General features: G+C 51.9%; 1 protein-coding gene across 2 annotated transcripts; it reads right to left on the bottom strand.

The window, feature by feature from the left end:
- Positions 1-426: 426 nt before the first annotated feature.
- On the bottom strand, positions 427-25,901 carry LOC147092871 (adenylosuccinate synthetase isozyme 2-like). 2 transcript variants are annotated; one of them, XM_085976146.1, is made up of 13 exons: positions 25,675-25,901; positions 22,807-22,909; positions 20,444-20,512; positions 19,684-19,734; positions 17,339-17,405; positions 17,054-17,161; positions 15,588-15,669; positions 13,888-14,014; positions 9,049-9,203; positions 8,246-8,370; positions 7,129-7,226; positions 6,272-6,421; positions 427-3,818 (listed from the first exon to the last, which is right to left on the bottom strand). In XM_085976146.1, exons 1-13 carry the CDS (start codon positions 25,891-25,893, stop codon positions 3,766-3,768), a joined length of 1,407 nt encoding a protein of 468 aa, XP_085832272.1. In that variant the 5' UTR covers positions 25,894-25,901; the 3' UTR covers positions 427-3,765. The 2 variants fall into 2 exon arrangements, with proteins under 2 accessions (XP_085832272.1, XP_085832273.1); XM_085976147.1 differs by having other exon boundaries at positions 25,670-25,887.
- Positions 25,902-26,122: the final 221 nt, after the last annotated feature.

Raw genomic sequence — 26,122 nt, 5'->3', positions numbered from 1 at the left:
TTAACTCTGTTTCTCTCTTCACAGATGCTGCCTGACCTGCTGAGTATCTCCAGCATTTTGTTTTTATTTCAGATTCCCAGCAGCTGCAGTATTTTCTTTTGTATCGGTGGGACATCTGCTTACCGTCGCAGCTTCCACCGATACAGGGAGCTCCGAAGAGGGAAGGTGCACCGTCCATGGTCGCGTCAATCGGAACAGGTCTTTCTGCTTTACTGTCAACATTTCCCATTCAATTTTCCTATGTTAACTGTCACGGAGTAGCTGCAGGTTCTGGCCACTAGATGACCCCGTGGAGCGGGTTTCAGAAGCAATTTACCAACTCGATCTAAAAGAAAATGCTTGATTGATAAAGACAGCTGCAACACTTCCTAAAAGGTATTCCTGCAATTTTTTTCCCGTCCGATTAATAAAAAGGGACTCAGAAGGTTAATGGTCAGTTACTTTATTACATCTCAGTAAATAGATAGAATAAAAGGAGTGTTTAAAAACAGTCCAGCCTTGGGCAGCCTGACCCACCCTGTGGAACTATTTTACACCAGTAAGACATTCATCAAATATAAAAATCAGTCTTAGAAACAAGCAAGGACCATCCGGTGCATTCACCTGTAAAGGGACAATTTCCGAGGATGTGCTGCCTTAACCTCTGCATGAATCACAAATGTACCCACCCCAATTTTCAGTCCACTGATTTCGGCCATTACATTCGGCCCTGAGCTCTGGAATTCCCTCCCTATACCTCTCCACCTCTCTCTCCTCCTTTAAGACGCTCCTTAAAATCCTACCTCTTTGACCCAAGCTTTTGGCGTCGCTTTCCCAGCACCTGGCCCAGCCAGAATTCAGACACGGTGTCGAGAGGAGGCGGTGCTGTTGCACAATCAGGAAAGGGTCACAGGCGTTCTCTGGCTTGAGAGGTTAGCCCTGGGGCTCGCCCTCCAAGCGAGATGGGGTAACGTGCTCTCTGCCTGGCACTTCTAAGAGACGCTAACGAGAGAGCGTAACTACAAGCATTGGCGAGTGGGTCGAGACAGGGAACGCTGGAACCTCACCGACACTGCGAGGTATAAAAGGATCCAGTTATTTTGTTCCCAGAGAACCACTTTTTTTCCCCTCTTCTTGTGAACTGTTGGCAGATTCACTGCCTCCACCTCTGATGGCATCTGGCGGAGAACGGTGCAGGGGCTGGAATGCAAACAGACGGGGAGTGGGCAGGGGTGAATAGCACCAGGAGACTGATGCAGACGTTGCCTGTCCCTAGGATCTGGAGCAGTGTAAATGAACTGAACGAGAGGTGGAATTATGGGGTTCCCCTCACTGTGCCTTGCTCTTTTAATTTCAGTTTGTGTTTTATTGCTGGTATCCCAAGACTGATTAGCAAACACACCCATACACGCACAGAGTTCTCGCACTGCACTCGTCATTTCCTACTCCTCTCTTGAAGTTGCCGAGTTGTGTTCAGGGGCGGGAACGGGGCGGGTGTTTCAGTCAACACAGGAGCCACGGCCCTACGTTAACCAACCTTCCCGCGCGAGGCCGGACAGTCGAGAGTCGCCAGTCTATTCGACTACGGAGGCCATCGCAGCCGGAGCCGAGTCCTGGCCTTCAACCGACAGTCCTGGGAATAAATCGGGAGCAGGAATCCGGTTTGATTTGATTTTCCTCTTTCCCCCTCCCACCGTAGGCGAGGGGCGCGCAGGAGAACTGCAGTGCCCAAGCCGCTGCACCTACTCGGGCTGACTAAATCAGCCAGGACTGGGGATTGAACCAGGGCCTTCCTGGTCTGTATGGCTCTGCACCACATGGGGTGGTGCATTCACTTACTGAGCCATCGATGGGGAGGGGGCAGAAATTATGTATATTTAAAAAAGAGGGATCTTTCCTCCTTACATGAAGCAAGGATGTCTTGCTGCAGTTGTACAGGGCCTTGGTGAGACCATACCTTGAGTATTTGTGCAGTTTTGGTCGCCTTATCTGAGGAAGGATGTTCTTGCCATGGAAGGAGTTCAGCGAAGATTCACTAGACTGATACCTGGGATGGCAGGAATGACGTATGATGAGAGATTGGGTCGATTGGGCTTATACTCGCTGGAGTTTAGAAGAATGAGAGGGGATCTCATTGAAACTTATAAAATTCTAACAGGACTAGATAGATGCAGGAAGGATGTTCCCGATGGCGGGGAGTCCAGAACCAGGGGTCACAGTCTAAGGATAAGGGGTGAGCCATTTAGGACAGAGATGAGGAGGAATTTCTTCACCCAGAGAGTGGTGAACCTGTGGAATTCTCTACCACACAAGGCAGTTGAGGCCAATTCATTAAATATATTCAAGAAAGAGTTGGATATATTTCTTAAGGCTGAAGGGATCAAGGGATATGGGGAGAAGGCAGGGACAGGGTACTGAGTTTGGAAGATCAGCCATGATCTCATTGAATGGCGGAGCAGGCTCGAGAGGCCGAATGGCCTACTCCTGCTCCTATCTTCTCTGTTTCTATGTTGTCAGAAGATGGTAAATTAGTCGTCAGACAGAAATTCTCATTGCATGCTGCCCACCAGCAATTAAATTCAACAGGTTAGTCCTACCCCTGCTAAATGCCAGAGGAAGGAATTCCGTACAGAGCTATTAATCCTCGGCATGTTTTACGTTGCTGTTCCGTGGGATGTTTGGGAGTCGGGATTAAAAAAGTGTGCAGATTGCTGGGATTGTCCTCACCCCCACCCCTTCTCCTGGTAGGATTAGGTGCAGTGTTTGCTCAGAGAGCAGGTCGTAAGCACGGCCTTCATGCGCTGCAAGTTTTCTGCGGTCTTGTGAATCGGTGCCCGACACGTGCGTGACAGAGAAAGCAAAGGCACCTCGTCCCGAGTGGCCATTTTCCACGTCAGACAGTGAGGTTGGCTGGCTCTTCCACTGTGGAGTGCATCACAGTCGGGCCCAATCCTCTCCTCACCCGATGTCCCCCACACACACACACTTTTCAGCAAGGTGTCACTGGGCAGTGATCAGAGGCAGGAACCCTGGCTGATTCTCCCCTCTCTCTAACCCAGGGGGTCACCGGGCAGTGATCAGGAGCAGGAACCCTGGCCGATTCTCCCCCCTCCTTAACCCAAGGGTCACTAGGCAGTGATTAGGAGCAGGAACCCTGGCTGATTCTCCCCTCCTTGACCCAGGGCACTGGATAGGGATCAGGAGCAGGAACCCTGACTGATTTATTCCCGCCCTAGCACAGAGGAAACGACGCGAATTACAGCTGCCCCCCCTGCTCGACCAGCTCACGAACAGCGATCAAACCTGGGTTCTGAATATTGCTCAGCAACTCAGTGGATGGAGCAGACTCACCAATACTTGCGGTGCAGTTGCGTGCTTCATTATTGAAATCTATAGAGACTCCAGCAAAGCTTGCCTTGATTATTTTTAAAAATAAAATATAAAAATAAGTCCCCTTCTTGTGCAGAGGTTACTCTCTCTCTCTCTCTCTGTCTGTTGGTTTAACTCCTTCGGTGAAATACACGATGGCCTATCAGATATTTTACACAATATATATTTTTCCTAGAAATTTGGCAGTTGATTAAAAAAAAAAGTAACACTGAAATGTAGCGAGCTTGGGGGGATTGGCCAGCACCACAAATCAGTTCCCTGCCCAGACAGACAGAGCGCAGCACCAGGTTTCACCGTTCCAGTGAGCGGTCCTCTTCAAATCGCAGGGATTTGGCGTCCTGGAGGTGGGTGGGGCTCTATCGGTGTGGGGGGTGGTCTTCGTGATTCAAAACGTCCTCAGAACAGCTGGATCATGCATTCCCGGGACTTGCCGATCCCGATCCATTTAACTGCAAGGCAAAAAAGAGAGAGCACAGGGTGACGCAAGGCGCGTTAACTTTCTGAGAGGCGGGCAGCGGCGAGCAGAATCACAGGGTAACTGTGGATGAAGGCAGCCATTCGGCCCATCCAGAGAGGCCCTACACCTCACCCTCCCACCACCCCCCCCACACCGGTTTGTGCCCCCCCTAACTCAACCCACCATCCGTTCCATGTGTCGACCCCACTTCCCGATTATCAGTCCTTTCATTAGATCGAACCCGTGTCAGCTTGGCTCAGTGGGTCGCGCACTCTCGCTCGTCTCGGAGTCAGAAGGTCGTGGGTTCGAGCCCCACGCCAGAGACTTGAGCCTATAATCCAGGCTGACTCTCCCAGTGCCAGTACTGAGGGAGCGGCGCACTGTCGGAGGGGCGGTACCGAGGGAGCGGCGCACTGTCGGAGGGGCGGTACCGAGGGAGCGGCGCACTGTCGGAGGGGCGGTACTGAGGGAGCGGCGCACTGTCGGAGGGGCGGTACTGAGGGAGCGGCGCACTGTCGGAGGGGCGGTACTGAGGGAGCGGCGCACTGTCGGAGGGGCGGTACTGAGGGAGCGGCGCACTGTCGGAGGGGCGGTACTGAGGGAGCGGCGCACTGTCGGAGGGGCGGTACTGAGGGAGCACCGCACTGTCGGAGGGTCGGTACTGAGGGAGCACCGCACTGTCGGAGGGGCGGTACTGAGGGAGCGGCGCACTGTCGGAGGGGCGGTGCTGAGGGAGCGCCACACTATCGGAGGGGCAGTACTGAGGGAGCGGCGCACTATCGGAGGGGCGGTACTGAGGGAGCGCCGCACTGTCGGAGGGACAGTACTGAGAGAGCGCCGCACTGTCGGAGGGGCCGTCTTTTGGATGAGACGTTAAACCGATGCCCCGTCTGCTCTCTCAAGTGGCCGTAAAAGATCCTACGGCATAACTTGCAGAGGTGTCCTGGCCAATATTTACCCCTCAACCAACAGCTAAAACAGATGATCTGGCCATTATCACATTGCTGTTTGTGGGAGCTTGCTGTGTGCAAATTGGCTGCCGCGTTTCCTACATTACAACAGTGACTGCCCTTCAAAAAGTACTTCATTGGCGGGAAAGCACTTTGGGACGCCCTGAGGTTGCGATCCTTTTACCCTCACTGTTTAACATAAATATACCATTCCTTTAACTACATTAACGATCATGAGACCGCATCAACCTGAAACGTTTACTCCCTTTCACTCTCTCACAGACGCTGCCTGATGTTTCCAGCGTGTTGGGTTTTTATTTCTGGACGATCACCCCCCCCACCCCCCTCAGTCACCTGCTTTCCAGCTTGAATAGCCCAAGTCTCTCCAGTCTTCCTTCATAATTCAGACCCCCTGACACCAGAGTTCAGCCTCGTGGATTTTCTCGGTATTGACTCCAGCACCCGAATGTCTCCCTGGACATCTTGATGTCATTGATTAACGCCAAATCCGAGGTAATTCTGTTTTTGCTGCAGCCGTTGAATCGAGACACAAACGGGCCGAACGGCCGGTGTTTCTGCTCCACACCAGCCTCCTCCCACCCCTCTTCATCTCACCCCATCAGCCTATCCTTCTATTCCTTTCTCCCTCATGTGTTTATCCAGCTTCCCCTTAAATGCATCTCTGCTATTCGCTTCAACCACTCCCTGTGGTAGCGAGTTCCACATTCTCACCACTCTCTGGGTAAAGAAGTTTCTCCTGAATTCCCTATTGGATTTATTAGTGACTATCTTATATTGATGGCCTCTAGTTCTGGTCTCCCCCACAAGTGGAAATATCTTCTCTACGTCTACCCTATTGAACCCCTTCATAATCGTAAAGACCTCGATCAGGTCACCCCTCAGTCTTCTCTTTTCTAGAGAAAAGAGCCCCGGCCTGTTCAATCTTTCCTTTTGGGGGGGGGGGGGGGGGGGGAAAAAGAGAGTTCCAGATTTCCACCACCCTTTGTGTGAAGAAGTGCTTCCTGACATCACCCCTGAACGGCCTGGCTCTAATTTTAAGGTGACACCCCCTTGTTCTGGACTCCCCCCACCAGAGGAAATAGTTTCTCTCTATCAACTCCTTTAATCATCTTAAACACCTCGATTAGATCACCCCTCAATCTTCTGTACTCGAGGGATTACAAGCTTGGTCTATGCAACCTGTCCTCATTTTAGCGCTGGTATCATTGAGGAATCTGTGCTGCACCCCCTCCAAGTGCTATATGCATCAGTGAACAGTCCTGATTATTCTCCCTCACTGAGGGGGTACAAAGCCCAGTTCCAGGGCTTCTAGTAACACCCCCCCATCTGGGGATGCAGCCCGCCCACGGTCTGCGGTGCTCATTCCCCATTGAGTGGTCTGGGGGGGGGGGGGGGGGGGAGGCGGGGATGGAAGCAGTGTTGGAGACATTCCTTGGTGACCAACGGCAGCACCTTGGCTCGCCCCGTTACTCACTTGGCACCCCGACGTGCTCCTCGATGAAGTGCACGTATTTCCTGGCGTTCTCCGGTAGCTCGCCGAGAGTTCGCACTTCCTCCGTGCTCCTGTTCCATCCCGGGAGGGTCACATACTCCACCTGGACTTTATTCAGCATCTCTTGGTTTGCTGCGAGAAAGCAAAGCCAGAGGTCAGTGAGGGGCTCTCACACCTTGGGCGGGGAAATACAAAATGACAAAAGTGTTTTGCCTTGTCCCAGGATGACTCCACCTGCTTTGGCCATCAAGGGGCCAGCCGTGGCTCAGTGGGTAGCACCCTCGCCTCTCTGAGTCAGGAGGCCTCGCCTCTCTGAGTCAGTCAAATCCCAATCCAGAGACTGGAGCACAAAAATCTAGGCCGACACTCCTAGTGCAGTACTGAGGGGGCGCCGCACTGTCGGAGGGGCGGTGCCGAGGGAGCGCCGCACTGTCGGAGCCGAGGGAGCGCCGCACTGTCGGAGGGGCAGTACTGAGGGAGCGCCACACTGTCGGAGGGGCAGTACTGAGGGAGCGCCGCACTGTCGGAGGTGCCGTCTTTCGGGTGAGACGTTAACTGAGGCTCCGTGTGCCCTCTCAGGTCGACGTAAGAGATCCCGTGGGCACTATTGGAAGAGCAGGGGAGTACTCCCCGGTGCCCTGGCCAATATTTCTCCCTCAACCAAGGAGGGAAATCGGAGATGATGGGTGAAGTCGTTTTGAAAGGTGGGACGACAAACAAATCACTGGGTTTCAGCTTTTACGGAAATGCCGACAAGATTCCCAAAATACTGGGGAGAATCCCAGAATTCCAGATAACAAAAACGGGAGTTGACTTAATCACGGTCCCCGTAGACCAACCTGGGAAGTAAGGGATTGTTTTCCCCTCCAGTTTATATCCTACTCCAATCTTTATTTCTTCAAGTGTGTCCAGAATGTCCAGTTTAGTCAGGGCCAGCCTAAGGGGAAGAATGAAAATCACATTAGAATGCAGATCATTGGAACAGGTCTCAATCCCCACCCCCAACAACTCGGATTTATATAGCGCCTTTAACGTAGGGAAACGTCCCAGGGAGCTTCTTCTTCTTAGGCAGTCCCTGGGAACCGAGGATGACTTGCCTCCACACTAACAATGAGTTCTCAGGTGACTGGTGAGTCCAATGCAGGACCTGCAGTCTCTGTCACAGGTGGGGCAGACGGTGGTTGAAGGGGCGGGTGGGTGGGGTGCGTGGGTTGACGTGCGCTCCTTGCGCTGCCTGCGCTTGGCTTCCGCTTGCTCCCGGCGAAGAGACTCGAGGTGTTCGGAGCCTTCCCCGGATGCTTCTCCTCCACTTTGTGCGGTCTTGGGCCAGGGATTCCCAGGTGTCGGTGGGGATGTTGCACTTTTTCAAGGAGGCTTTGAGGGTGTCCTTGAAGCGTTTCCTCTGCCCACCTGGGGCTCTCTTGCCGTGTCGGAGCTCCGAGTAGAGCGCTTGTTTTGGAGTCTTGTATCGCAGGAGCGATTATCAGACAAAATTTGACACCGAGCAACATAAGGAGCTATTAGGACAGGTGACCAAAAGCTTGGTCAAAGAGGGAGGTTTTAAGGACTGTCTTAAAGGAGGAAGTAGAGGTGGAGAGAGGCGGAGAGGTTTAGGGAGGAAATTCCAGAGCTTAGGACCGAAGCAGCTGAAGGCACGGCCGCCAATGGCGGAGCGATTAAAACCGAGGATGCCCCAGAGGCCAGAATTGGAGGAGCGCAGAGATCTTGGAGGGTTGTAAGGCTAGAGGAGGTTACAGAGATATGATGATACAGTGTAAGTAGAGGCTATGGGTGGAGTGGCAGGGGGAGAAAAGGGGAGAGTAGCTGGGACGTGCTTCCTTGATGTCTGGGGGGGGGGGGGGGGGGGGGGCGGTACAAGACAGGAAAATCGAACAGAATGCACCGCTCGCTCAGTTAGCGGGACGGGTCACACGCTCTGTCCCTCCGAGTACTCACGCTGTGAAGCCGTTGATCATGTGAGCGTATTTCACAAGCACCAGATCCAGCCAGCCGCATCGCCTCCTGCGGCCCGTGGTCACCCCGAACTCCCGACCCCGCATCTGCAGCAGTTCACCCAGCTCCTGGAAACAAGACACATCGCAGTGAGGGTGGGGGGGGTGGGGGGGGAGAAGACAGACCCAGGCCATTCAGGAGAGAAGTTAGAATACACTTCCTCACGCAAAGAGTGGTAAAAGTGCGGAACTCTCCCACACAAAAAGCAGCAGGTGCTAACTCCACTAGTACAGGAAACTTTGTGTTATCCGGAGGCTAAATGTCCGGCAAGCTCGAGCCACCGGCAAAAATCAGGAGCCGTTTCGTTAGGTTTTTTTTCCTTTTCGTTGCTTTTTTCTCTCAACAGTCAAGCTCTGCAAGGTCTGTAGCTAAGCAACAGCTACAGCTAGAGACGCTAGCCGACTGTTTAGAAGCTGTTGCTAAGCAACAGGGTTTGTTGATTCACACGGAGCTGAAAATCTCCGTATGTTTCAACATCAGCGCTGGTTTGTCCGGCAGTTTGAGGGAACGGCAACAGCTCGGTCCCGTCGGTGCCGGATAGCACAAAGTTTCCTGAAATGTAAAATCGGAGATCGGTAGAGGGGCTGAATGGCCCATTCCTGTTCCTATGTTCCCTCCCCCACCTCCCGCCATTCACTGACGCAACAAGGCAAGCGGCACAGCAAAGAGTAGGAAAACGTGCAACGCGTCAATAAGCTGGAAGGGGGCGAGCTTGCGCCAGCCTTCGGGGGAAGAACGGTACTCACGTTACTCTGCTCCGTGGGGAAGGCCCCGACTCCGACCCTGGTGGTGTAGGCTTTGACCACACCGTACACCTTGCCGATGTTGTGAGGGGGGATGCCCAGCCCCGTGCAGATGCCCCCCACTGTGCAGTTGGAGGAGGTCACGAAAGGGTAGGTACCTGGAACAGACCAAGAGGATTTCACGACAGGGGAGGGGGAAAGGGCGACGGAAACGATAGCACAAAGCGAGATGGCGCATTCTCCCCCCCCCCCCCAATACCTTCAAACATCAATTACCAGCCGTGGCTCACGTGGTCGCACTCACTCCAGAGTCGGAAGGCTGTGGCTTCGAGCCCCGCTCCAGGACTTGAGCACCTTATCTAGGCACTCACCCCCACCACCCCATACCTGCTCTGCTGGCTCAGGCGGGGGTTTAAGTGGGACGCCAAAATGGCCAAGCCCACAGAAGCGTGTGCGGCAATCATCCCTACTCAGTCAGAGCTTGCGAGGGGGCACGAGGTTGCCGCAGCCCTATCCATTCGGTCTAGGGTCGAATGAGAGGGAGGAATTGAATGAAATCAGTATTTGTAGGGAAATGGTTAGGGAAATTGACGGGATTGAAGGCCAATAAATCCCCAGGGCCTGATAATCTACATCCTAGGGTACTTAAGGAAGTGGCCCGAGAAATAGTAGATGCATTGCTGGTCATCTTCCAAAATTCGATAGATTCTGGAACAGTACCCATGGATTGGAGGATAGCTAATGTTACCCCACTGTTCAAAAAAGGTGGTAGAGAGAAAACGGGGAATTATAGACCGGTAAGCCCGACATCGGTAGTGGGGCAAATGCTAGAGTCCATTATAAAAGATGTAATAGCAGAGCACTTGGAAAACAGTGACAGGATCGGACAAAGTCAACATGGATTTACAAAAGGTAAATCGTGCTTGACTAATCTACTGGAATTTTTTGAGGATGTAACTGGTAGAATAGATAAGGGAGAACCAGTGGATGTGGTGTATTTGGACTTTCAGAAGGCTTTCGATAAGGTCCCGCATAAGAGATTGGTGTGCAAAGTTAAAGCACATGGGATTGGGGGTAAGGTACTGACTTGGATAGAGAACTGGTTGGCAGACAGAAAGCAAAGAGTTGGAATAAACAGGTCTTTTTCCGAGTGGCAGGCTGTGACTAGTGGGGTACCGCAAGGATCGGTCCTAGGACCCCAGCTATTCACAATATATGATCGAGACGAGGAACTAGATGTAATATCTCCAAGTTTGCAGATGACACAAAGGTGGGTGGGCATGTGTGCTGTGAGGAGGATGCCGAGAAACTCCAGTATGATTTGGACAGGTTGGGTGATTGGGCAGATGCATGGCAGATGCAGTATAATGTGGATAAATGTGAGGTTATCCACTTCGGTGGCAAAAACAGGAAGACAGATTATTATCTGAACGGCAATAGATTGGGAAAAGGGGAAGTGCAACGAGACCTGGGTGTCCTTGTGCACCAGTCGCTGAAGGTAAGCATGCAGGTGGTTAAGAAGGCAAATGGTATGTTGGCCTTCATAGTGAGAGGATTCGAGTACAGGAGCAAGGATGTCTTGCTGCAGTTGTACAGGGCCTTGGTGAGACCAAACCTTGAGTATTGTGTGCAGTTTTGGTCGCCTTATCTGAGGAAGGATGTTCTTGCCATGGAGAGAGTGCAGCGAAGATTCACCAGACTGATACCTGGGATGGCAGGAATGACGTATGAGGAGAGAGTGGGTCGATTAGGCTTATATTCACTAGAGTTTAGAAGAATGAGAGGGGATCTCATTGAAACTTATAAAATTCTAACAGGACTAGACAGACTAGATGCGGGAAGGATGTTCCCGATGGCCGGGGAGTCCAGAACCAGGGGTCACAGTCTAAAGATAAGGGGCAAGCCATTTAGGACAGAGATGAGGAGGAATTTCTTCACCCAGAGTGTGGTGAACCTGTGGAATTCTCTACCACACAAGGCAGTGGAGGCCAATTCATTAAATATATTCAAGAAGGAGTTAGATATATTTCTTAAGGCTAAAGGGATCAAGGGATATGGGGAGAAGGCAGGGACAGGGTACTGAGTTGGGATGATCAGCCATGATCTCACTGAATGGCGGAGCAGGCTCGAGGGACCAAATGGCCTACTCCTGCTCCTATCTTCTATGTTTCTAAGCCACACACGTGGATCGCTCATAAAGACTGCAGAAACCAAGTCTAAATAACGTAACCAATGTTCCCTTTAATTTTTTTTTGGGGGGGGTGTGGGGGGCAGCCCCTTATACAGGGCTGTGCGGCCCATTCTCCCACTGAAAAGCCGGTGAACCGGCTGCAAGAGAGGTCCAGAGCGCCGCGTGGCCGCACAGCTTAAAAGGGAACATTGAATGTAACTATTTACGTCCGCATTCAGCCGTTATTGTGCTTCCCCTTAAAAGAGCCAGCACGGGCATGACGGGCCGAAGGGCCTCCTGTGCTGTATGATTCTATGAAAAGCCAACAGAATTCTGATCTGCGATGCTCGGTATTGCGGCACGCTGACAGAACCAACAAGCGTCTTGGAGGCGCACTTGTATTAGAGGAGTGCAGCCGACAGCAGAGGCAACATGTCTCCCTCGGTCATGGGCCAGGGTGATAGAATGGCTTTCCGTAAGTGAGCCGAGCGGGGTCGCCTTGCCTTTGCACCCGTAGGTGGCGACTGGGGTCTTCCGAATACACCTCAAGAGCTCCGCACCCCCATTAAAGAAAGACTTGCATTTATATGGATCGGCATGTCTTTGCCCATGAAATAAAAGGGACAGTGGCAGCAAGGCTACGGAATTGGCCAAGTGACAGGAAACAGAGAGTAGTGGTGAACGGTTGTTTTTCAGACTGGTGGAAGGTACACAGTGGTGTTCCCCAGGGGCCGGTACTAGGACCATGGCTTTTCGCGATATATAATAACGCCATAGAGCACACTTTCAAAACTTGCAGATGACACGAAGTAGAGTGAACAGTGAGGAGAAGAGTGATAAGACTTCAAGGCAGACAGACAGGCTGGTGAAATGGGCAGACACGTGGCAGCTAAAAGTTAACACAGAAAAGTGCGAAGTGATACATTTTGGTAGGAAGAATGAGGAGAGGCAATATAAACTAAAGGGTACAATTCTAAAGGAGGTGCATGAACAGAGAGACCTGGGAGTATATCTGCACAAATCATTGAAGGTGGCAGGGCAGGTTGAGAAAGCGGTTAAAAAAGCAAACGGGATCCTGGGCTTCCAAAATAGAGGTATAGAGTAAAAAAGGAAGTTATGATGAACCTGTATAAAACACTGGTTCAGCTGCAACGGGAGTATTGTGTCCAATTCTGGGCACCGCACTTTAAGAAGGATGTGAAGGCCTTAGAGAGGGGGCAGAAATGGTTCCAGGGATGAGGGACTTCAGTCACGTGGATAGACTGGAGAAGCTGGGGTTGTTCTCCTTGGAGCAGAGAAGGTTGAGAGGAGGTTTGATCGAGGTGTTCAAAAGCATGAGGGGTCGGGACAGAGTAGAGAGAAACTGTTCCCATTGGTGGAAGGGTCGAGAACCAGAGGACACAGATTGAAGATGATTGGCAGAAGAACCAGAAGCGACCTGAGGAAAAACTTTTTTTACGCAGCGAGTGGTTCGGATCTGGAATGCGCTGCCTGAGAGGGCGGTGGAGGCAGACTCAATCGTGGCTTTCAAAAGGGAGTTGGATAAGTACCTGAAGGAGAATAATTTGCAGGGCTACGGGGAAAGGACGGGGGGAGTGAGACTGGCTGAAGTGCTCTTGCAGAGAGCCGGCATGGGCTCGAGGGGCCGAATGGCCTCCTTCTGTGCTGTAACCCTTCTATGATTTCTATATAGCACCTTTCACAACCTCAGGACGTTTCAAAGCGCTTTACAGCCAATGAGGTACTTTTGAAGCATGGTCACTGTTGTAATGTGGGAAACGCAGCAGCCAATTTGCGCACAGCAAGCTCCCACATACAGCAATGTGACAATGACCAGATCATCTGTTTTAGTGGTGTTGGTTAAGGGATAAATATTGGCCCCAGGACACCGGGGGAGAACTCCGCCTGCTCTTCTTCCAATAGTGGCCGTGGGATCTTTTACGTCCACCCGAGAGAGCAGACAGGGCCTCGGTTTAACGTCTCATCCGAAAGACGGCACCTCCGACAGTGCGGCGCTCCCTCAGTACAGCCCCTCCGACAGTGCGGCGCTCCCTCAGTACTGCCCCTCCGACAGTGCGGCGCTCCCTCAGTACCACCCCTCCGACAGTGCGGCGCTCCCTCAGTACTGCCCCTCCGACAGTGCGGCGCTCCCTCAGTACTGCCCCTCCGACAGTGCGGCGCTCCCTCAGTACTGCCCCTCCGACAGTGCGGCACTCCCTCAGTACTGCCCCTCCGACAGTGCGGCGCTCCCTCAGTACAGCCCCTCCGACAGTGCGGCGCTCCCTCAGTACTGCCCCTCCGACAGTGCGGCGCTCCCTCAGTACCACCCCTCCGACAGTGCGGTGCTCCCTCAGTACTGCCCCTCCGACAGTGCGGCGCTCCCTCAGAACCGCCCCTCCGACAGTGCAGCGCTCCCGCAGTACCGCACTGGGAATGTGGGCCTGGGTAATGGGCTCGTGTCTCTGAAATGGGTCTCAAACCCAGGACCTTCTGATAAATAAACGGAGGGGGAGGTGGTGGGGGTGTTGTCTAGGGGTGGTAGGATATATGGAGGTTGCTCTCCTCCCAATGGGAATGGCAAGTCCACCTTAATTGGCGTGAATTTAACACGGTCTAGCGACGCTGGTGCAGGAAGCCCCGTTAACGAGATTTGACACGGTGCCAGTTCTTACCGAAATCGATATCCAAAAGTGTGGCGTTGGCACCCTCCACGAGGATCTTCTTGGGGGGCCCGTGCAGGGCCTTGTACATGAAGTACACGCCGTCCTTCACCAGCGGCCGGACACGCTCCAAGTATCCCTGCGGAGGAAGCAGGGCCGCGGTAAGTAAACAACCGATGGCCTGCGCCCGCTCCAATCAGCGCCGGCTGCTCGGCACTTTGACCCCTGACCCCCCCCCCACCCCCGTCCCCGGGGTTTGAACATCCCACAATACTTCACGCACAGGAGAGCACAGAGGAAGGGCTGACTGAAAGAACAGCCGAAAATATAGGGTGTTTTTAAAGAAAGGAGGGGAGAGGAACGTTAGGAACAGGAGGAGGCCATTCAGCCTGCTCCGCCATTAGACCATAGCTGATCTGAACCTCAACTCCATTTACCCACCTTTGCTCCATATCCCTTGATACCCTCGCCTAAAACAAAACTATCCATCTCAGTGTTGAAAGCTCCAATTGACTCCCAGCAACCACAGTCTTTTTGCGGGGAGAGAGTTCCAGATTTCAGGCGGTTAAGAAGGCAAATGGTATGTTGGCCTTCGTAGCGAGAGGGTTCGAGTACAGGAACAAGGATGTCTTGCTGCAGTTGTACAGGGCCTTGGTGAGACGACACCTTGAGTATTGTGTGCAGTTTTGGTCGCCTTATCTGAGGAAGGATGTTCTTGCCACGGAGGGAGTGCAGCGAAGATTCACCAGACTGATACCTGGGATGGCAGGAATGACGTTATGAAGAGAGATTGGGTCGATTGGGCTTGTACTCACTGGAGTTTAGAAGCATGAGAGGGGATCTCATCGAAACTTATAAAATTCTGACAGGACTAGACAGACTAGATGCAGGAAGGATGTTCCTGATGGTGAGGAGTCCAGAACCAGGGGTCACAGTCTAAGGATAAGGGGTAAGCCATTTAGGACAGAAATGAGGAGGAATTTCTTCACCCAGAGAGTGGTGAACCTGTGGAATTCTCTACCACAGAAGGCAGTAGAAGCCAATTCATTAAATATATTCAAGAAGGAGTTGGATATATTTCTTAAGGCTAAAGGGATCCAGGGGTATGGGGAGAAGGCAGGGACAGGGTACTGAGTTTGGATGATCAGCCATGATCGCACTGAATGGCGGAGCAGGCTCGAGGGGCCGAATGGCCTACTCCTGCTCCTACCTTCTATGTTTCTATGTTTTCCACCACCCTTTGCGTGATGACGTCCTTCCTGACATCACCCCTGAACGGCCTGGCTCTAATTTTAAGATTACACCGTCTCGTTCTTGATTCCTCTGCACCAGAGGAAATATTCTCTCCGTATCCACGGTTTTAACATTTTAAACACTTCGATCAGATCAACCCTTCATCTCAAGGGAATGCAAGCCACCTTTCTACAACCGGTCCTCATAAATTTAACCCGATTAAGCCCGGTTTCATTCGGAGAGAAGTCGCAAAGGGAAGAGCTTTAGGGAGGGAGGTCGCGAGGGCAGGACCGAGGCAGCTGAAAGTTCTGTAACTAAGTCAGGATTGCTGGGTGGAGGAGGGGGGGGGGGGCGGGGGTGGAAAAGAGCTAGCATGCAAAGGAAGAGCCTTTAAAACAGGCCTCTGATACCAACAGGGACAAGCAAGGAGCAAGCAGTCCATTTCCTGCTGGTCAGAGTACGATCTACGTTCCTCTTACCTTCAGTCTTTCCAACTCTCCTTCGATGTCGATGTTCAGCGTTGGGTACATGGCTTTGTAGTGATTGGCAAGCACTCTAAAGCTGGAGAGAGAGAGAGAGAGAGAGGAATGAATCGCACCTTAACAACAACTTGCAAACCTCCCAAGGCGCTTCACAAGAACATTATCGAACAAAATTTAACACCGAGCCACATAAGGAGATCAGATATCTCAAAGCACTTTACGTACAGTGAAGTGGGTGACTCGTGTTGGAGAAGGCAGCAGCCATTTCGCACACAGCAAGATCCTATCAACAACAACAACTTGTATTTATATAGCACCTTTAATGTGGTAAAACGTCCCGCGGCGCTTCACAGGGGTATTACAAGACCAAAATTTGACACCGAGCCACATAAGGAGAAATTAGGGCAGGTGACCAAAAGCTTGGTCAAAGAGGTCGGTTTTAAGGAGGAGAGGGCGGCAGAGAGGTTTAGGGAGGGAATTCCAGAGCTTAGGGCCCAGACAGCTGAAGGCACGGCCGCCAATGGTGGAGCGATTAAAATCAGGGAATCTCAAGAGGCCAGATTTGGAGGAGCGCAGAGATCTCGGGGGGGGGGGGGGGGGGAGGGGAGAGAGGGGGGGGGTTGCAGGCCTGGAGGAGGTTACAGCGATAGGGAGGGGCGAGGCCATGGAGGAATTTGAAAACAAGGATGAGAATTTTGATATCGAGGCGTTGCTTAACCGGGAGCCAGTGTAGGTCAGTGAGCACGTGAGATCCATGGACCAGTCAAGGTGCGTTATTCTCGGGTGGTGTTGGTCGAGGGAGCGATGTTGGCCCCGGGACGCCAGGGAGAACTCCCTGCTGTTCTTTTTTTTAAAAAAAAGTGCCGTGGGATATTTGACATCCAGCTGAACGGGGAGACAGGGCCTTGGTTTGACCGCACCGTGGGACAATTCAGCGTCCTCTCCGTACTGGCAGCCTAGATTCTCTGCCCGAGTCCTATTGCAACAACTTGTTTTAACCCATTTCCAGAGCAGATCGTTACCGATCGAGTGTGCGGACCAGGAGCAGATCACTGAGGGTTTTTTATTGGCGTAAACGCCCATGGAATCTGCATAAAAGTGTCAAAACGGACCGCGGCGCAACCAATGTTCCCTTTAATCTATTTTTTTTTGGGTGCGCGGCCCCTTTAACCACAGGCGAGGTTTTTTCCCTATTTAAAAGCCTGTGAGCCGGCTGCGAGGAAGCTGCAGAGCGCTGCGCGGCTTAAAGGAACACTGGGCGCAATCTCTCTGGTTTCTCGCCTCTCTGTGGGGTTAAGAATTATCTAGCAACAGTGCTGCGGGCCATCACGAGTGTGGGGCGGGCTCGATGGACCCCGACTGGTCGTTTCCCCGCCCGTCATTTCTGCAGCGAGACAGACACCTGACCGTGGCCCTCTACAGCCCCCGACCCGCCACCCCCCCCCCCCCCGGCTTCGCCTTACCGCTTCGAGAACTCCTCAAAGTCAGACAGCAGGTCACAGATCCGGAGGCCGGTGCGGGAGGCTTTCGAAGCGTATACAGGCCCGATGCCTTTCTTCGTCGTTCCCAGGCTGATGAGAAAGAAACGACAACAAAACATAAGAGTGGAAGGAGACGGTTCGAACTGCCCCCCCCCCCCCCCGCAGCCGACTGCTCGCCTCTAAACGCGAGCGTCCCTACAGCCCGGGAAAGGAAAACGCTTCGCCGTTAAAGGGCGCCGAGGGCGTTGACGACGTTTGCGCACTCACATTTTGCCAGCCTGCTCCTGCCGCTGCTGCTCCTGCACACCGTCCACCGCCTGGTGGAAATCAAACACTGAAAACAAGAGGAGAACGGTCATTGACGTTTATTACAGCGAATGTACAGCACAGAAACAGGCCATTCGGCCCAACTGCTCCGTGCCGGTGTTTCTGCTCCACACCAGCCTCCTCCCACCCTTCTTCATCTCACCCCGTCAACATATCCTTCATCCCTTAAGTGCTTCCCCTTAAATGCATCTATACTATTCGCTTCAACCACTCCCTGTGGGAGCGAGTTCCACATTCTCACCACTCTCTGGGTAAAGAAGTTTCTCCTGAATTCCCTGTTGGATTTATTAGTGACTATCTTATATTGATGGCCCCTAGTTCTGGACTCCCCCCACAAGTGGAAACATTTTCTCTACATCTACCCGATCGAACCCTTTCATAATCTTAAAGACCTTGATCAGGTCACCCCACAGCCTTCTCTTTTTTGGAGAAAAGAGCCCCAGCCTGTTCAGTGAACCAGGGTCTCGGCAAACTTATAAAATTCTAACAGGACTAGACAGACTGGATGCAGGAAGGATGTTCCCGATGGCGGGGGAGTCCAGAACCAGGGGTCACAGTCTAAGGATAAGGGGTAAGCCATTTAGGACAGAGATGAGGAGGAATTTCTTCACCCAGAGAGTGGTGAACCTGTGGAATTCTCTACCACAGAAGGCAGTGGAGGCCAATTCATTAAATATATTCAAGAAGGAGTTAGATATATTTCTTAAGGCTAAAGGGATCAAGGGATATGGGGAGAAAGCAGGGATAGGGTACTGAGTTTGGATGATCAGCCATGATCTCGTTAAATGGCGGAGCAGGCTCGAGGGACCGAATGGCCTACTCCTGCTCCTATCTTCTATGTTTCTATGAGAGGATTAACTCAAAAAAGAGCTGGATAAACACATGGTTGAGAGTGTGACTGCTGGCGATGGGTAGAAAGAAGGAAAAAAAAAAGATAGAGAATGCAGCTTTGTAAAGACAAATGACGCGGTTAATGATTCGGTATGGATCCTCAATCAAGAACTAGTAACTGGAAGATAAGCGAGGTCCTCAGTAGTGGTGGTGGTGGAGAGAGAAGACATCTACCCTATCAAACACTTTCATAATCTTAAAGAACTCTATCGGGTTGCCCCTCATCCTTCTGCCTTCCGCATCAGCCACGGCCACCCGGGAAGGGGCAGGGGGTGGGGGCAAGCTACCGGGGCTGCCCGTTACAAACGCCCCCGCTGCAGATCTTAGGGAGGCCGCAACCACCACCCCCCACCCCACTATTAACAATTGATGTCACAACTTGCATTTATATAGCGCCTTTAACTGTAGTAAAATGTCCCAAGGTGCTTCACAGGTGCGATTATCAAACAAAATTTGACACTCAGCCACATAAGGAGATATTAGAACAGACTTGGTCAAAGAGGTAGGTTTTAAAAGGAGCATTTTAAGGGAGAGAGAGGTAGAAAGGTTTAGGGAGAGAATTCCAGAGCTTGTGGGCCCAGGCAGCTTAAGGCACGGCCGCCAATGGTGGAGCGATAGAAATCGGGGGATGCGCAAGAGGCCAGGATTGGAGGATCTGGGAGGGTTGTAGGGCTGGAGGAGGTTATAGATAGGAAGGGGCGAGGCCCTGGACAGTTAAAACTCAAACAACATTAACCATTTCCTCGCAGGAACTGCTCTACATATCTGATTAAATGAGGCAGGGGAGACATACAAGGAGAGAAGGACAGCAAGGCAGGTAGAGACAGAGATAGAAACAAAATAGTCAAAGTCTTGCCTATAGCAGGCATTTCCTGCCAGCATCGTAATTCGCTGATTGGTTAACCAATCAGATTTGGAGGGGTGGGGAGCCTACAAATCAAAAGCGAGGAATGTGGCCGAGGAACATCCTCACGTGGCACCACGCCCCCCTATTGCTATAGGACAGCGAATCCTCCGACTCACCGCGAGCGATAGCATGGGAGGTCGGCTAGGCTGCAGACCTCCTGTGGCGTTGCTCACAGCGAGGTGGAGAATAGGCTGTTTTGTGACACGAAGGGCTTATCAACCAAGTGTGACGGGAAGGGGAATGTGTACACGCAGATTCGCAGGTGAGGGAGAGACAGAGACGTCAACTCTGGGACACATCGTCACAGAGTTAGAGGGAGGGAAATAAATGGGGGCAAAACACAAACAAATTCAGGAGAATGTGGTTCTTTGTATTTATGAATGAAAGCTCTGCACTCACTCAATTTGGAGAATTAAACACCTGCAGGAAGCAAATCCCATGTAATGAGCCTCCCACCCGGGCCTCAAACATAAACATACCAACTCACCAATGTGGGCTCGGTCCGAGATCACTGTCCTCGACTCCCATCCTTCCAGACCTGTGTAGGGGGGGGGAAAAGCAGAGAAACCAGCCAGGCCGTTACAAACCAGAACTGAGCTCTCGGTAGGAACGCTTTCCGTGCTGCCCCGCATTCTATTTAATTCGTAGGAGTATCGGTGGGATTGACTAACAGAGAGAGGGGCGAGGGGAGGAGAGCGGGGGGGGGGGGGGTGTGAGGGGAGTGGAGTGGCGAGCCAGGGGGGCGGGGAGGGGCGAGGCCAAGGGAGCGGCGAGCCCGGGGAGGGGGGGGGGGCCAAGGGAGCGGCAAGCCGGGGGCGGGGGGGCGGGGCGAGGGGAGGGGCGAGCCAGGGGCGGGGGGGAGTGAGGGGAGGGGAGCGGGGGAGCAAGGGGAGTGGAGCGGCGAACCGGGGAAGTGAGGGGAGGGGAGCGGGGGGGGGGGGCAGGGGAGGAGCGAGCTGCGGGGGGGGGGGGGGCGGGGGGGGGGGGACAGCAGGGGGGGAGTGGCGAGCCGGGGAGTGGGGTGCGGCCAGGAGGGGCAAGTGGAGCGGCGAGCCGGGGCGAGGAGAGCGGATAGTGGGGAGGGAGGGACGAGGCCTTGGAGGGATTTGAAAAGGATGAGAATTTTAAAACACACACACACTCTCGCTCGCTCTCTACAGTGAAAATGATTACAAGTAACTCGAGCTCTCCAGTCTCTGGTGCAAACATGCTCCGTCCATGTAAGTTAAAGGTGGTCAGACTCTCACCTTTGCCCTTGCGGAGGTTTTTCTCAGCTTCCTCGAACAGTCCAGGAACGTGGATAACCACCCCGTTGCCTGAAGATGTAAGAGGATCAGTCAACAGCCGCCCCGCAGTACTGCAAAACGAATTCAAACCCCACGAAATGCTTGCTTTTCCAACGTGTTGCCTCCCCTCCTCTCCTCTCCTCTCCCCTCCCATCCCCTCCGACTCACGCCGGAGTGCTATTCAATGACTGCCCACACCAGGAGCCTGCGAGTGTCCGCAGTCTATTCGACTCCGTGCGGCATCACATCCATGCCCCATCTTGTCCTCTCCTGATGGCCAAAGGCCCACACTTACCATCAGTCACACGTCAGCCCTCCAACCCCATCTGAGCCCTCTACCCAGAATAAATAACTCACAGACATGCCTCACCCCAAAACTGATCTGCGGAAACAGTATTTCAGTGAGCGAGTGGTCAATCTATGGAACAGCCCATCTAGGGAGACGGTGGAACCGGTTAGTATTGATAATTTCAAATGCAAATTAGATAAGATTGCTTTTAGAAAAACAACAGTTTGGGATACAGTACGAGCGTAATTTGAGACATAACATGTGGGAAGTGTAACCTGCTTGGGAGAAACAGGTGACTTTGGACCTATGGGGTGGAGCTGGGAAGCACGTCTTCACACAAAGGGGAGTGGAAATCTGGAACTCTCTCCCCCAAAAAGCTACTGAGGCTGGGGGTCAATTGAAGATTGATAGGCAAGGGTATTTTGTTTTCATTTATTCAGTCATGGGATGGGATGTGGGCTTGGCTGGCAATGCCAGCATTTATAGCCCATCCCTAATGATATTAAGGGATGTGGAACCAAGGCGGGTAAATGCAGTTAAGATACTGATCGGCCGCGATCTAATTGAAACAGGCTCGAGTGGCTGCATTGCCTCCTCCTGTTCCTACGTTCCTTCCTATGTTCCCCAAGCTCTCCACCACTGGACATTTTCCTCGCCTCATCTCTGGGTCTGTTGCAGACTAATTGATAAGAATACAAGAATTAGGAGCAGGAGTCGGCCACTTGGCCCCTCGAGCCTGCTCCACCATTCAATAAGATCATGGCGGATCTTCGACCTCAACTCCACTTTCCCGCCTGATTCCCTTAGTGACCAAAGATCTATCGATCTCAGCCTTGAATACACTCAACGACTGAGCCTCCACAGCCCTCTGGGGGAGAGAATTCCAAAGATTCACCACCCTCTGAGTGAAGAAATTCCTCCTCATCTCAGTCCTAAATGGACGACCCCTTATCCTGAGACTGTGACCCCTGGTTCTAGACTCTCCAGCCAGGGAAAACAGTCTCTCAGCATCTACCCTGTCAATCCCCCTCAGAATCTTCTGTTTCAGTGAGATCACCTCTCATTCTTCTGAACTCCAGGGAGTATCGGCCCAATCTACTCAATCTCTCCTCATAGGACAACCCTCTCATCCCAGGGATCAGGCTAGTGAATCTTCATTGCACCGCCTCTAAGGCAAGTATCTCCGTCCTTAGGTATGGAGACCAAAACCGTGCACAGTATTGAGTGCAGAGATTGATTGGCATTATTAGTCAATAACTCCATTATCGTTGTATCATGCGACTGCCAGGATGGTAGAAGGCAAACTAGATGGACCGTGGTCTTTTCTCGTCTAGCGATTCCTCTGTTCCTAGCGAGAGGATTTGAGTATAGGAACAAGGATGTCTTGCTGCAGTTGTACAGGGCCTTGGTGAGACCACACCTTGAGTATTGTGTGCAGTTTTGGTCACCTTATCTGAGGAAGGATGTTCTTGCCATGGAGGGAGTGCAGCGAAGATTCACCAGACTGATACCTGGGATGGCAGGAATGACGTATGAGGAGAGATTGGGTCAATTGGGCTTACACTCGCTGGAGTTTAGAAGAATGAGAGGGGATCTCATTGAAACTTATAAAATTCTAACAGGACTGGACAGACTAGATGCAGGAAGGATGTTCCCGATGGCGGTGAGTCCAGAACCAGGGGTCACAGTCTAAGGATAAGGGGTAGGCCATTTAGGACAGAGATGAGGAGGAATTTCTTCACCCAGAGAGTGGTGAACCTGTGGAATTCTCTACCACAGAAGGCAGTAGAGGCCAATTCATTAAATATATTCAAGAAGGAGTTAGATATATTTCTTCAGGATCTAGGGATATGGAGAGAAGGCAGGGACAGGGTACTGAATTTGGATGATCAGCTATGATCTCATTGAATGGCGGAGCAGGCTCGAGGGGCCGAATGGCCTACTCCTGCTCCTATCTTCTATGTTTCTATGTTGCTATAAGCGGCGGGATCCGTATATGTAAAATACAGCTCTTCGCATAGCAAAGGACACTCACCAATGAAGGATATAGCGTTCTTGTTGATGACCCCACTGGGCAAGAGGTGAAAGTCATACTCGACCTTATCTACCACAACCGTGTGTCCGGCATTATTTCCACCCTGAAAGACAGGCGGGGGGGGTGGGGGGGGGGAAAACAGAAACAGAGTTAACATTTCAGGTCACTGATCCTTGGTCAGAACTAGAAAAAGTTGGGAGATGTAACAGGTTTTTAAGCAAGTGCAGGGGCTGGGAAAGGGGGGAGGGGAGGAAAGAACAAAAGGGAAGGTCTGTGATAGGGCGGAAGGCAGGAGAGAGTAAGAGACAAAAGGGATGATGGTGCGAGGCTAAAGGAGATGGTAATGAGACAAGTTAAGAAACAAAACTATCTATAGATATGTGAAGAGAAAAAGATTGGTGAAGTCAAGCGTAGGTCCCTTGCAGTCAGAATCAGGGGAATTTATAATGGGGAACAAAGAAATGGCAGACCAATTAAATACATACTTTGGTTCTGTCTTCACAAAGGAGGACACAAATAAACTCCCAGAGATGTCAGGGAACATAGGGCCTGATGAAAGGGAGGAACTGAAAGAAATCAGTATTTGTAGGGAAATGGTGTTAAGGAAATTGACGGGATTGAAGGCCGATAAATCCCCAGGGCCTGATAATCTACGTCCCAGGGTACTTAAGGAAGTGGCCCTAGAAATAGTAGATGCATTGCTGGTCATCTTCCAAAATTTGATAGATTCTGGAACAGTACCCATGGATTGGAGGGTAGCTAATGTTACCCCACTATTCAAAAAAGGTGGTAGAGAGAAAAACAGGGAATTATAGACCGGTAAGCCTGACATCGGTAGTGGGGAAAATGCTAGAGTCCATTATAATAAAAGATGTAATAGCAGAGCACTTGGAAAACAGTGACAGGATCGGACAAAGTCAACATGGATTTACAAAAGGTAAATCGTGCTTGACTAATCTACTGGAATTTTTTGAGGATGTAACTGGTAGAATAGATAAGGGAGAACCAGTGGATGTGGTGTATTTGGACTTTCAGAAGGCTTTCGATAAGGTCCCGCAGAAGAGATTAGCGTGTAAAGTTAAAGCACATGGGATTGGGGGCAAGGTACTGACTTGGATAGAGAACTGATTGGCAGACAGGAAGCAAAGAGTTGGAATAAACGGCTCTTTTTCCGAGTGGCAGGCAGTGACTAGTGGGGTACCGCAGGGATCGATGCTAGGACCCCAGCTATTCACAATATATATTAATGATCTAGACGAGGGAACTAGATGTAATATCTCCAAGTTTGCAGATGACACAAAGCTGGGTGGGCGTGTGTGCTGTGAGGAGGATGCCGAGAAACTCCAGAATGATTTGGACAGGTTAGGTGATTGGACAGATGTATGGCAGATGCAGTATAATGTGGATAAATGCGAGGTTATCCACTTTGGTGGCAAAAACAGGAAGGCAGATTATTATCTGAACAGCAATAGATTGGGAGAAGGGGATGTGCAACGAGACCTGGGTGTCCTTGTGCACCAGTCGCTGAAGGGAAGCATGCAGGTGCAGCAGGCGGTTAAGAAGGCAAATGGTATGTTGGCCTTCGTAGCGAGAGGATTCGAGTACAGGACCAAGGATGTCTTGCTGCAGTTGTACAGGGCCTTGGTGAGACCACATCTTGAGTATTGTGTGCAGTTTTGGTCGCCTTATCTGAGGAAGGATGTTCTTGCCATGGAGGGAGTGCAGCGTCACCAGACTGATACCTGGGATGGCAGGAATGACGTATGATGAGAGATTGGGTGGATTAGGCTTATATTCGCTAGAGTTTAGAAGAATGAGAAGGGATCTCATTGAAACTTATAAAATTCTGACAGGACTAGACAGACTAGATGCAGGAAGGATGTTCCCGATGGTCGGGGAGTCCAGAACCAGGGGTCACAGTCTGAGGATAAGGGGTAAGCCATTTAGGACAGAAATGAGGAGGAATTTCTTCACCCAGAGAGTGGTGAACCTGTGGAATTCTCTACCACAGAAGGCAGTAGAGGCCAATTCGTTAAATATATTCAAGAAGGAGTTGGATATATTTCTTAAGGCTAAAGGGATCAAGGGATATGGGGAGAAGGCAGGGACAGGGTACGGAGTTTGGATGATCAGCCATGATCTCATTGAATGGCGGAGCAGGCTCGAGGGGCCGAATGGCCTACTCCTGCTCCTATCTTCTATGTTTCTATGTAAAGGCAATGGCAGAATGATCGACAGCTGCCATGTGAGAGAGGGGGAAAAAAATGATAGGGGCCGAGATTATGGTCTGAAATTGTTGAACTCGATGTTGAGCCCAGAAGGCTGTAAAGTGACTAATCAAAAGATGAGGTGCTGTTCCTCGAGAGAACATTGAGCTTGGTTGGAACGGTGTAAGAGGCCAAGGACGGAGAGGTCAGAGTGGGGCGGGGGTGGGGGAAAAAGGACGGAGAATTAAAGTGACAGGCGACCGGAAGCTCGGGGTCACGCTCGCAGACCGAACGGAGGCGTTCCGCAAAGCGTTGCGTTGGGTGTCCGCAAAAATTATGTCGATGAGGCGGCACGTCACACACGCGCCCACATTGTCCTGCGTCGCGCATAAATTATGTTGATGAGGTGGCGTGTCACACATACACACCACCTGTATTGTCCTGCGACCTGCATAAATTATGTTGATAATGTTGTGGGGGGGTGGGGCATGCACCTTGCATAAATTATGCCGATGAGGCGGCGCGACTCACACACGCCCACCATTGTTCTGCGGCGTGCGCCTCGCATAAATTATGTTGATGAGGCGGCGCGTGGCCCGCCCTGGATTGTTGTGCGTCTTGCATGAATTATGCTGATGAGCCTGGCCTCGCCTCACCTCACCTGGCAGCGGCACACCAGGTCGGCGTCCTGCGCTAGCAGGTCCACCACTTTGCCCTTGCCCTCGTCCCCCCACTGCGCGCCCAGCACCGCCGTCACCCGGTTGCCCGGCGAGCGGGGTCCCAATGCTCTTCCTCCTCCGGTCGCCACCGCCGTCCTCGGCCGCTTGGGACTGGGTTGATCTCCGCCGCCTGCGGCCGAGCCATTCCGCACCAGCGCCATCTTAACCCCCCCACCGCCGGAAATGGAAAACCCGCGTTGCTAGGCGACCGGGATAAAAAAAAAAATTAAATCCCGCTCGCTTTTTTCTACAGAGACGGCTGCCGGTTATTAATTGTATTATAGAATGATGTTGAATGTATTTTTTTGTTTTTGAATGATTCAGTTCCTTTTTTTTAAACTCTTCAATGGGGAGGCTGTCAATCATATGACGTCATCGCCCTTCCTGGGC

Source organism: Somniosus microcephalus, unplaced genomic scaffold (assembly GCF_052327205.1).
Source record: "Somniosus microcephalus isolate GS21.2 unplaced genomic scaffold, FLI_Smic_1.0 unresolved_chr2, whole genome shotgun sequence".
Taxonomy (NCBI): Eukaryota; Metazoa; Chordata; class Chondrichthyes; order Squaliformes; family Somniosidae; genus Somniosus; species Somniosus microcephalus.
Note: the sequence above shows the minus strand (reverse complement) of the source record. Positions and strands in the feature narration are given on the sequence as shown.

What these genes read in the sequence shown, in the direction of transcription:
- LOC147092871 (XM_085976146.1), bottom strand. Translation starts at nt 25,893, where the DNA reads ATGGCGCTGGTGCGGAATGGCTCGGCCGCAGGCGGCGGAGATCAACCC. An exon ending in AAACCTCCGCAAGGGCAAAG is followed by an intron (nt 19,735 to 20,443) that starts GTGAGAGTCTGA and finishes CCCCCTACACAG; the next exon opens with GTCTGGAAGGATGGGAGTCG. An exon ending in AACAATCCCTTACTTCCCAG is followed by an intron (nt 6,422 to 7,128) that starts GTTGGTCTACGG and finishes GCTTTCTCGCAG; the next exon opens with CAAACCAAGAGATGCTGAAT.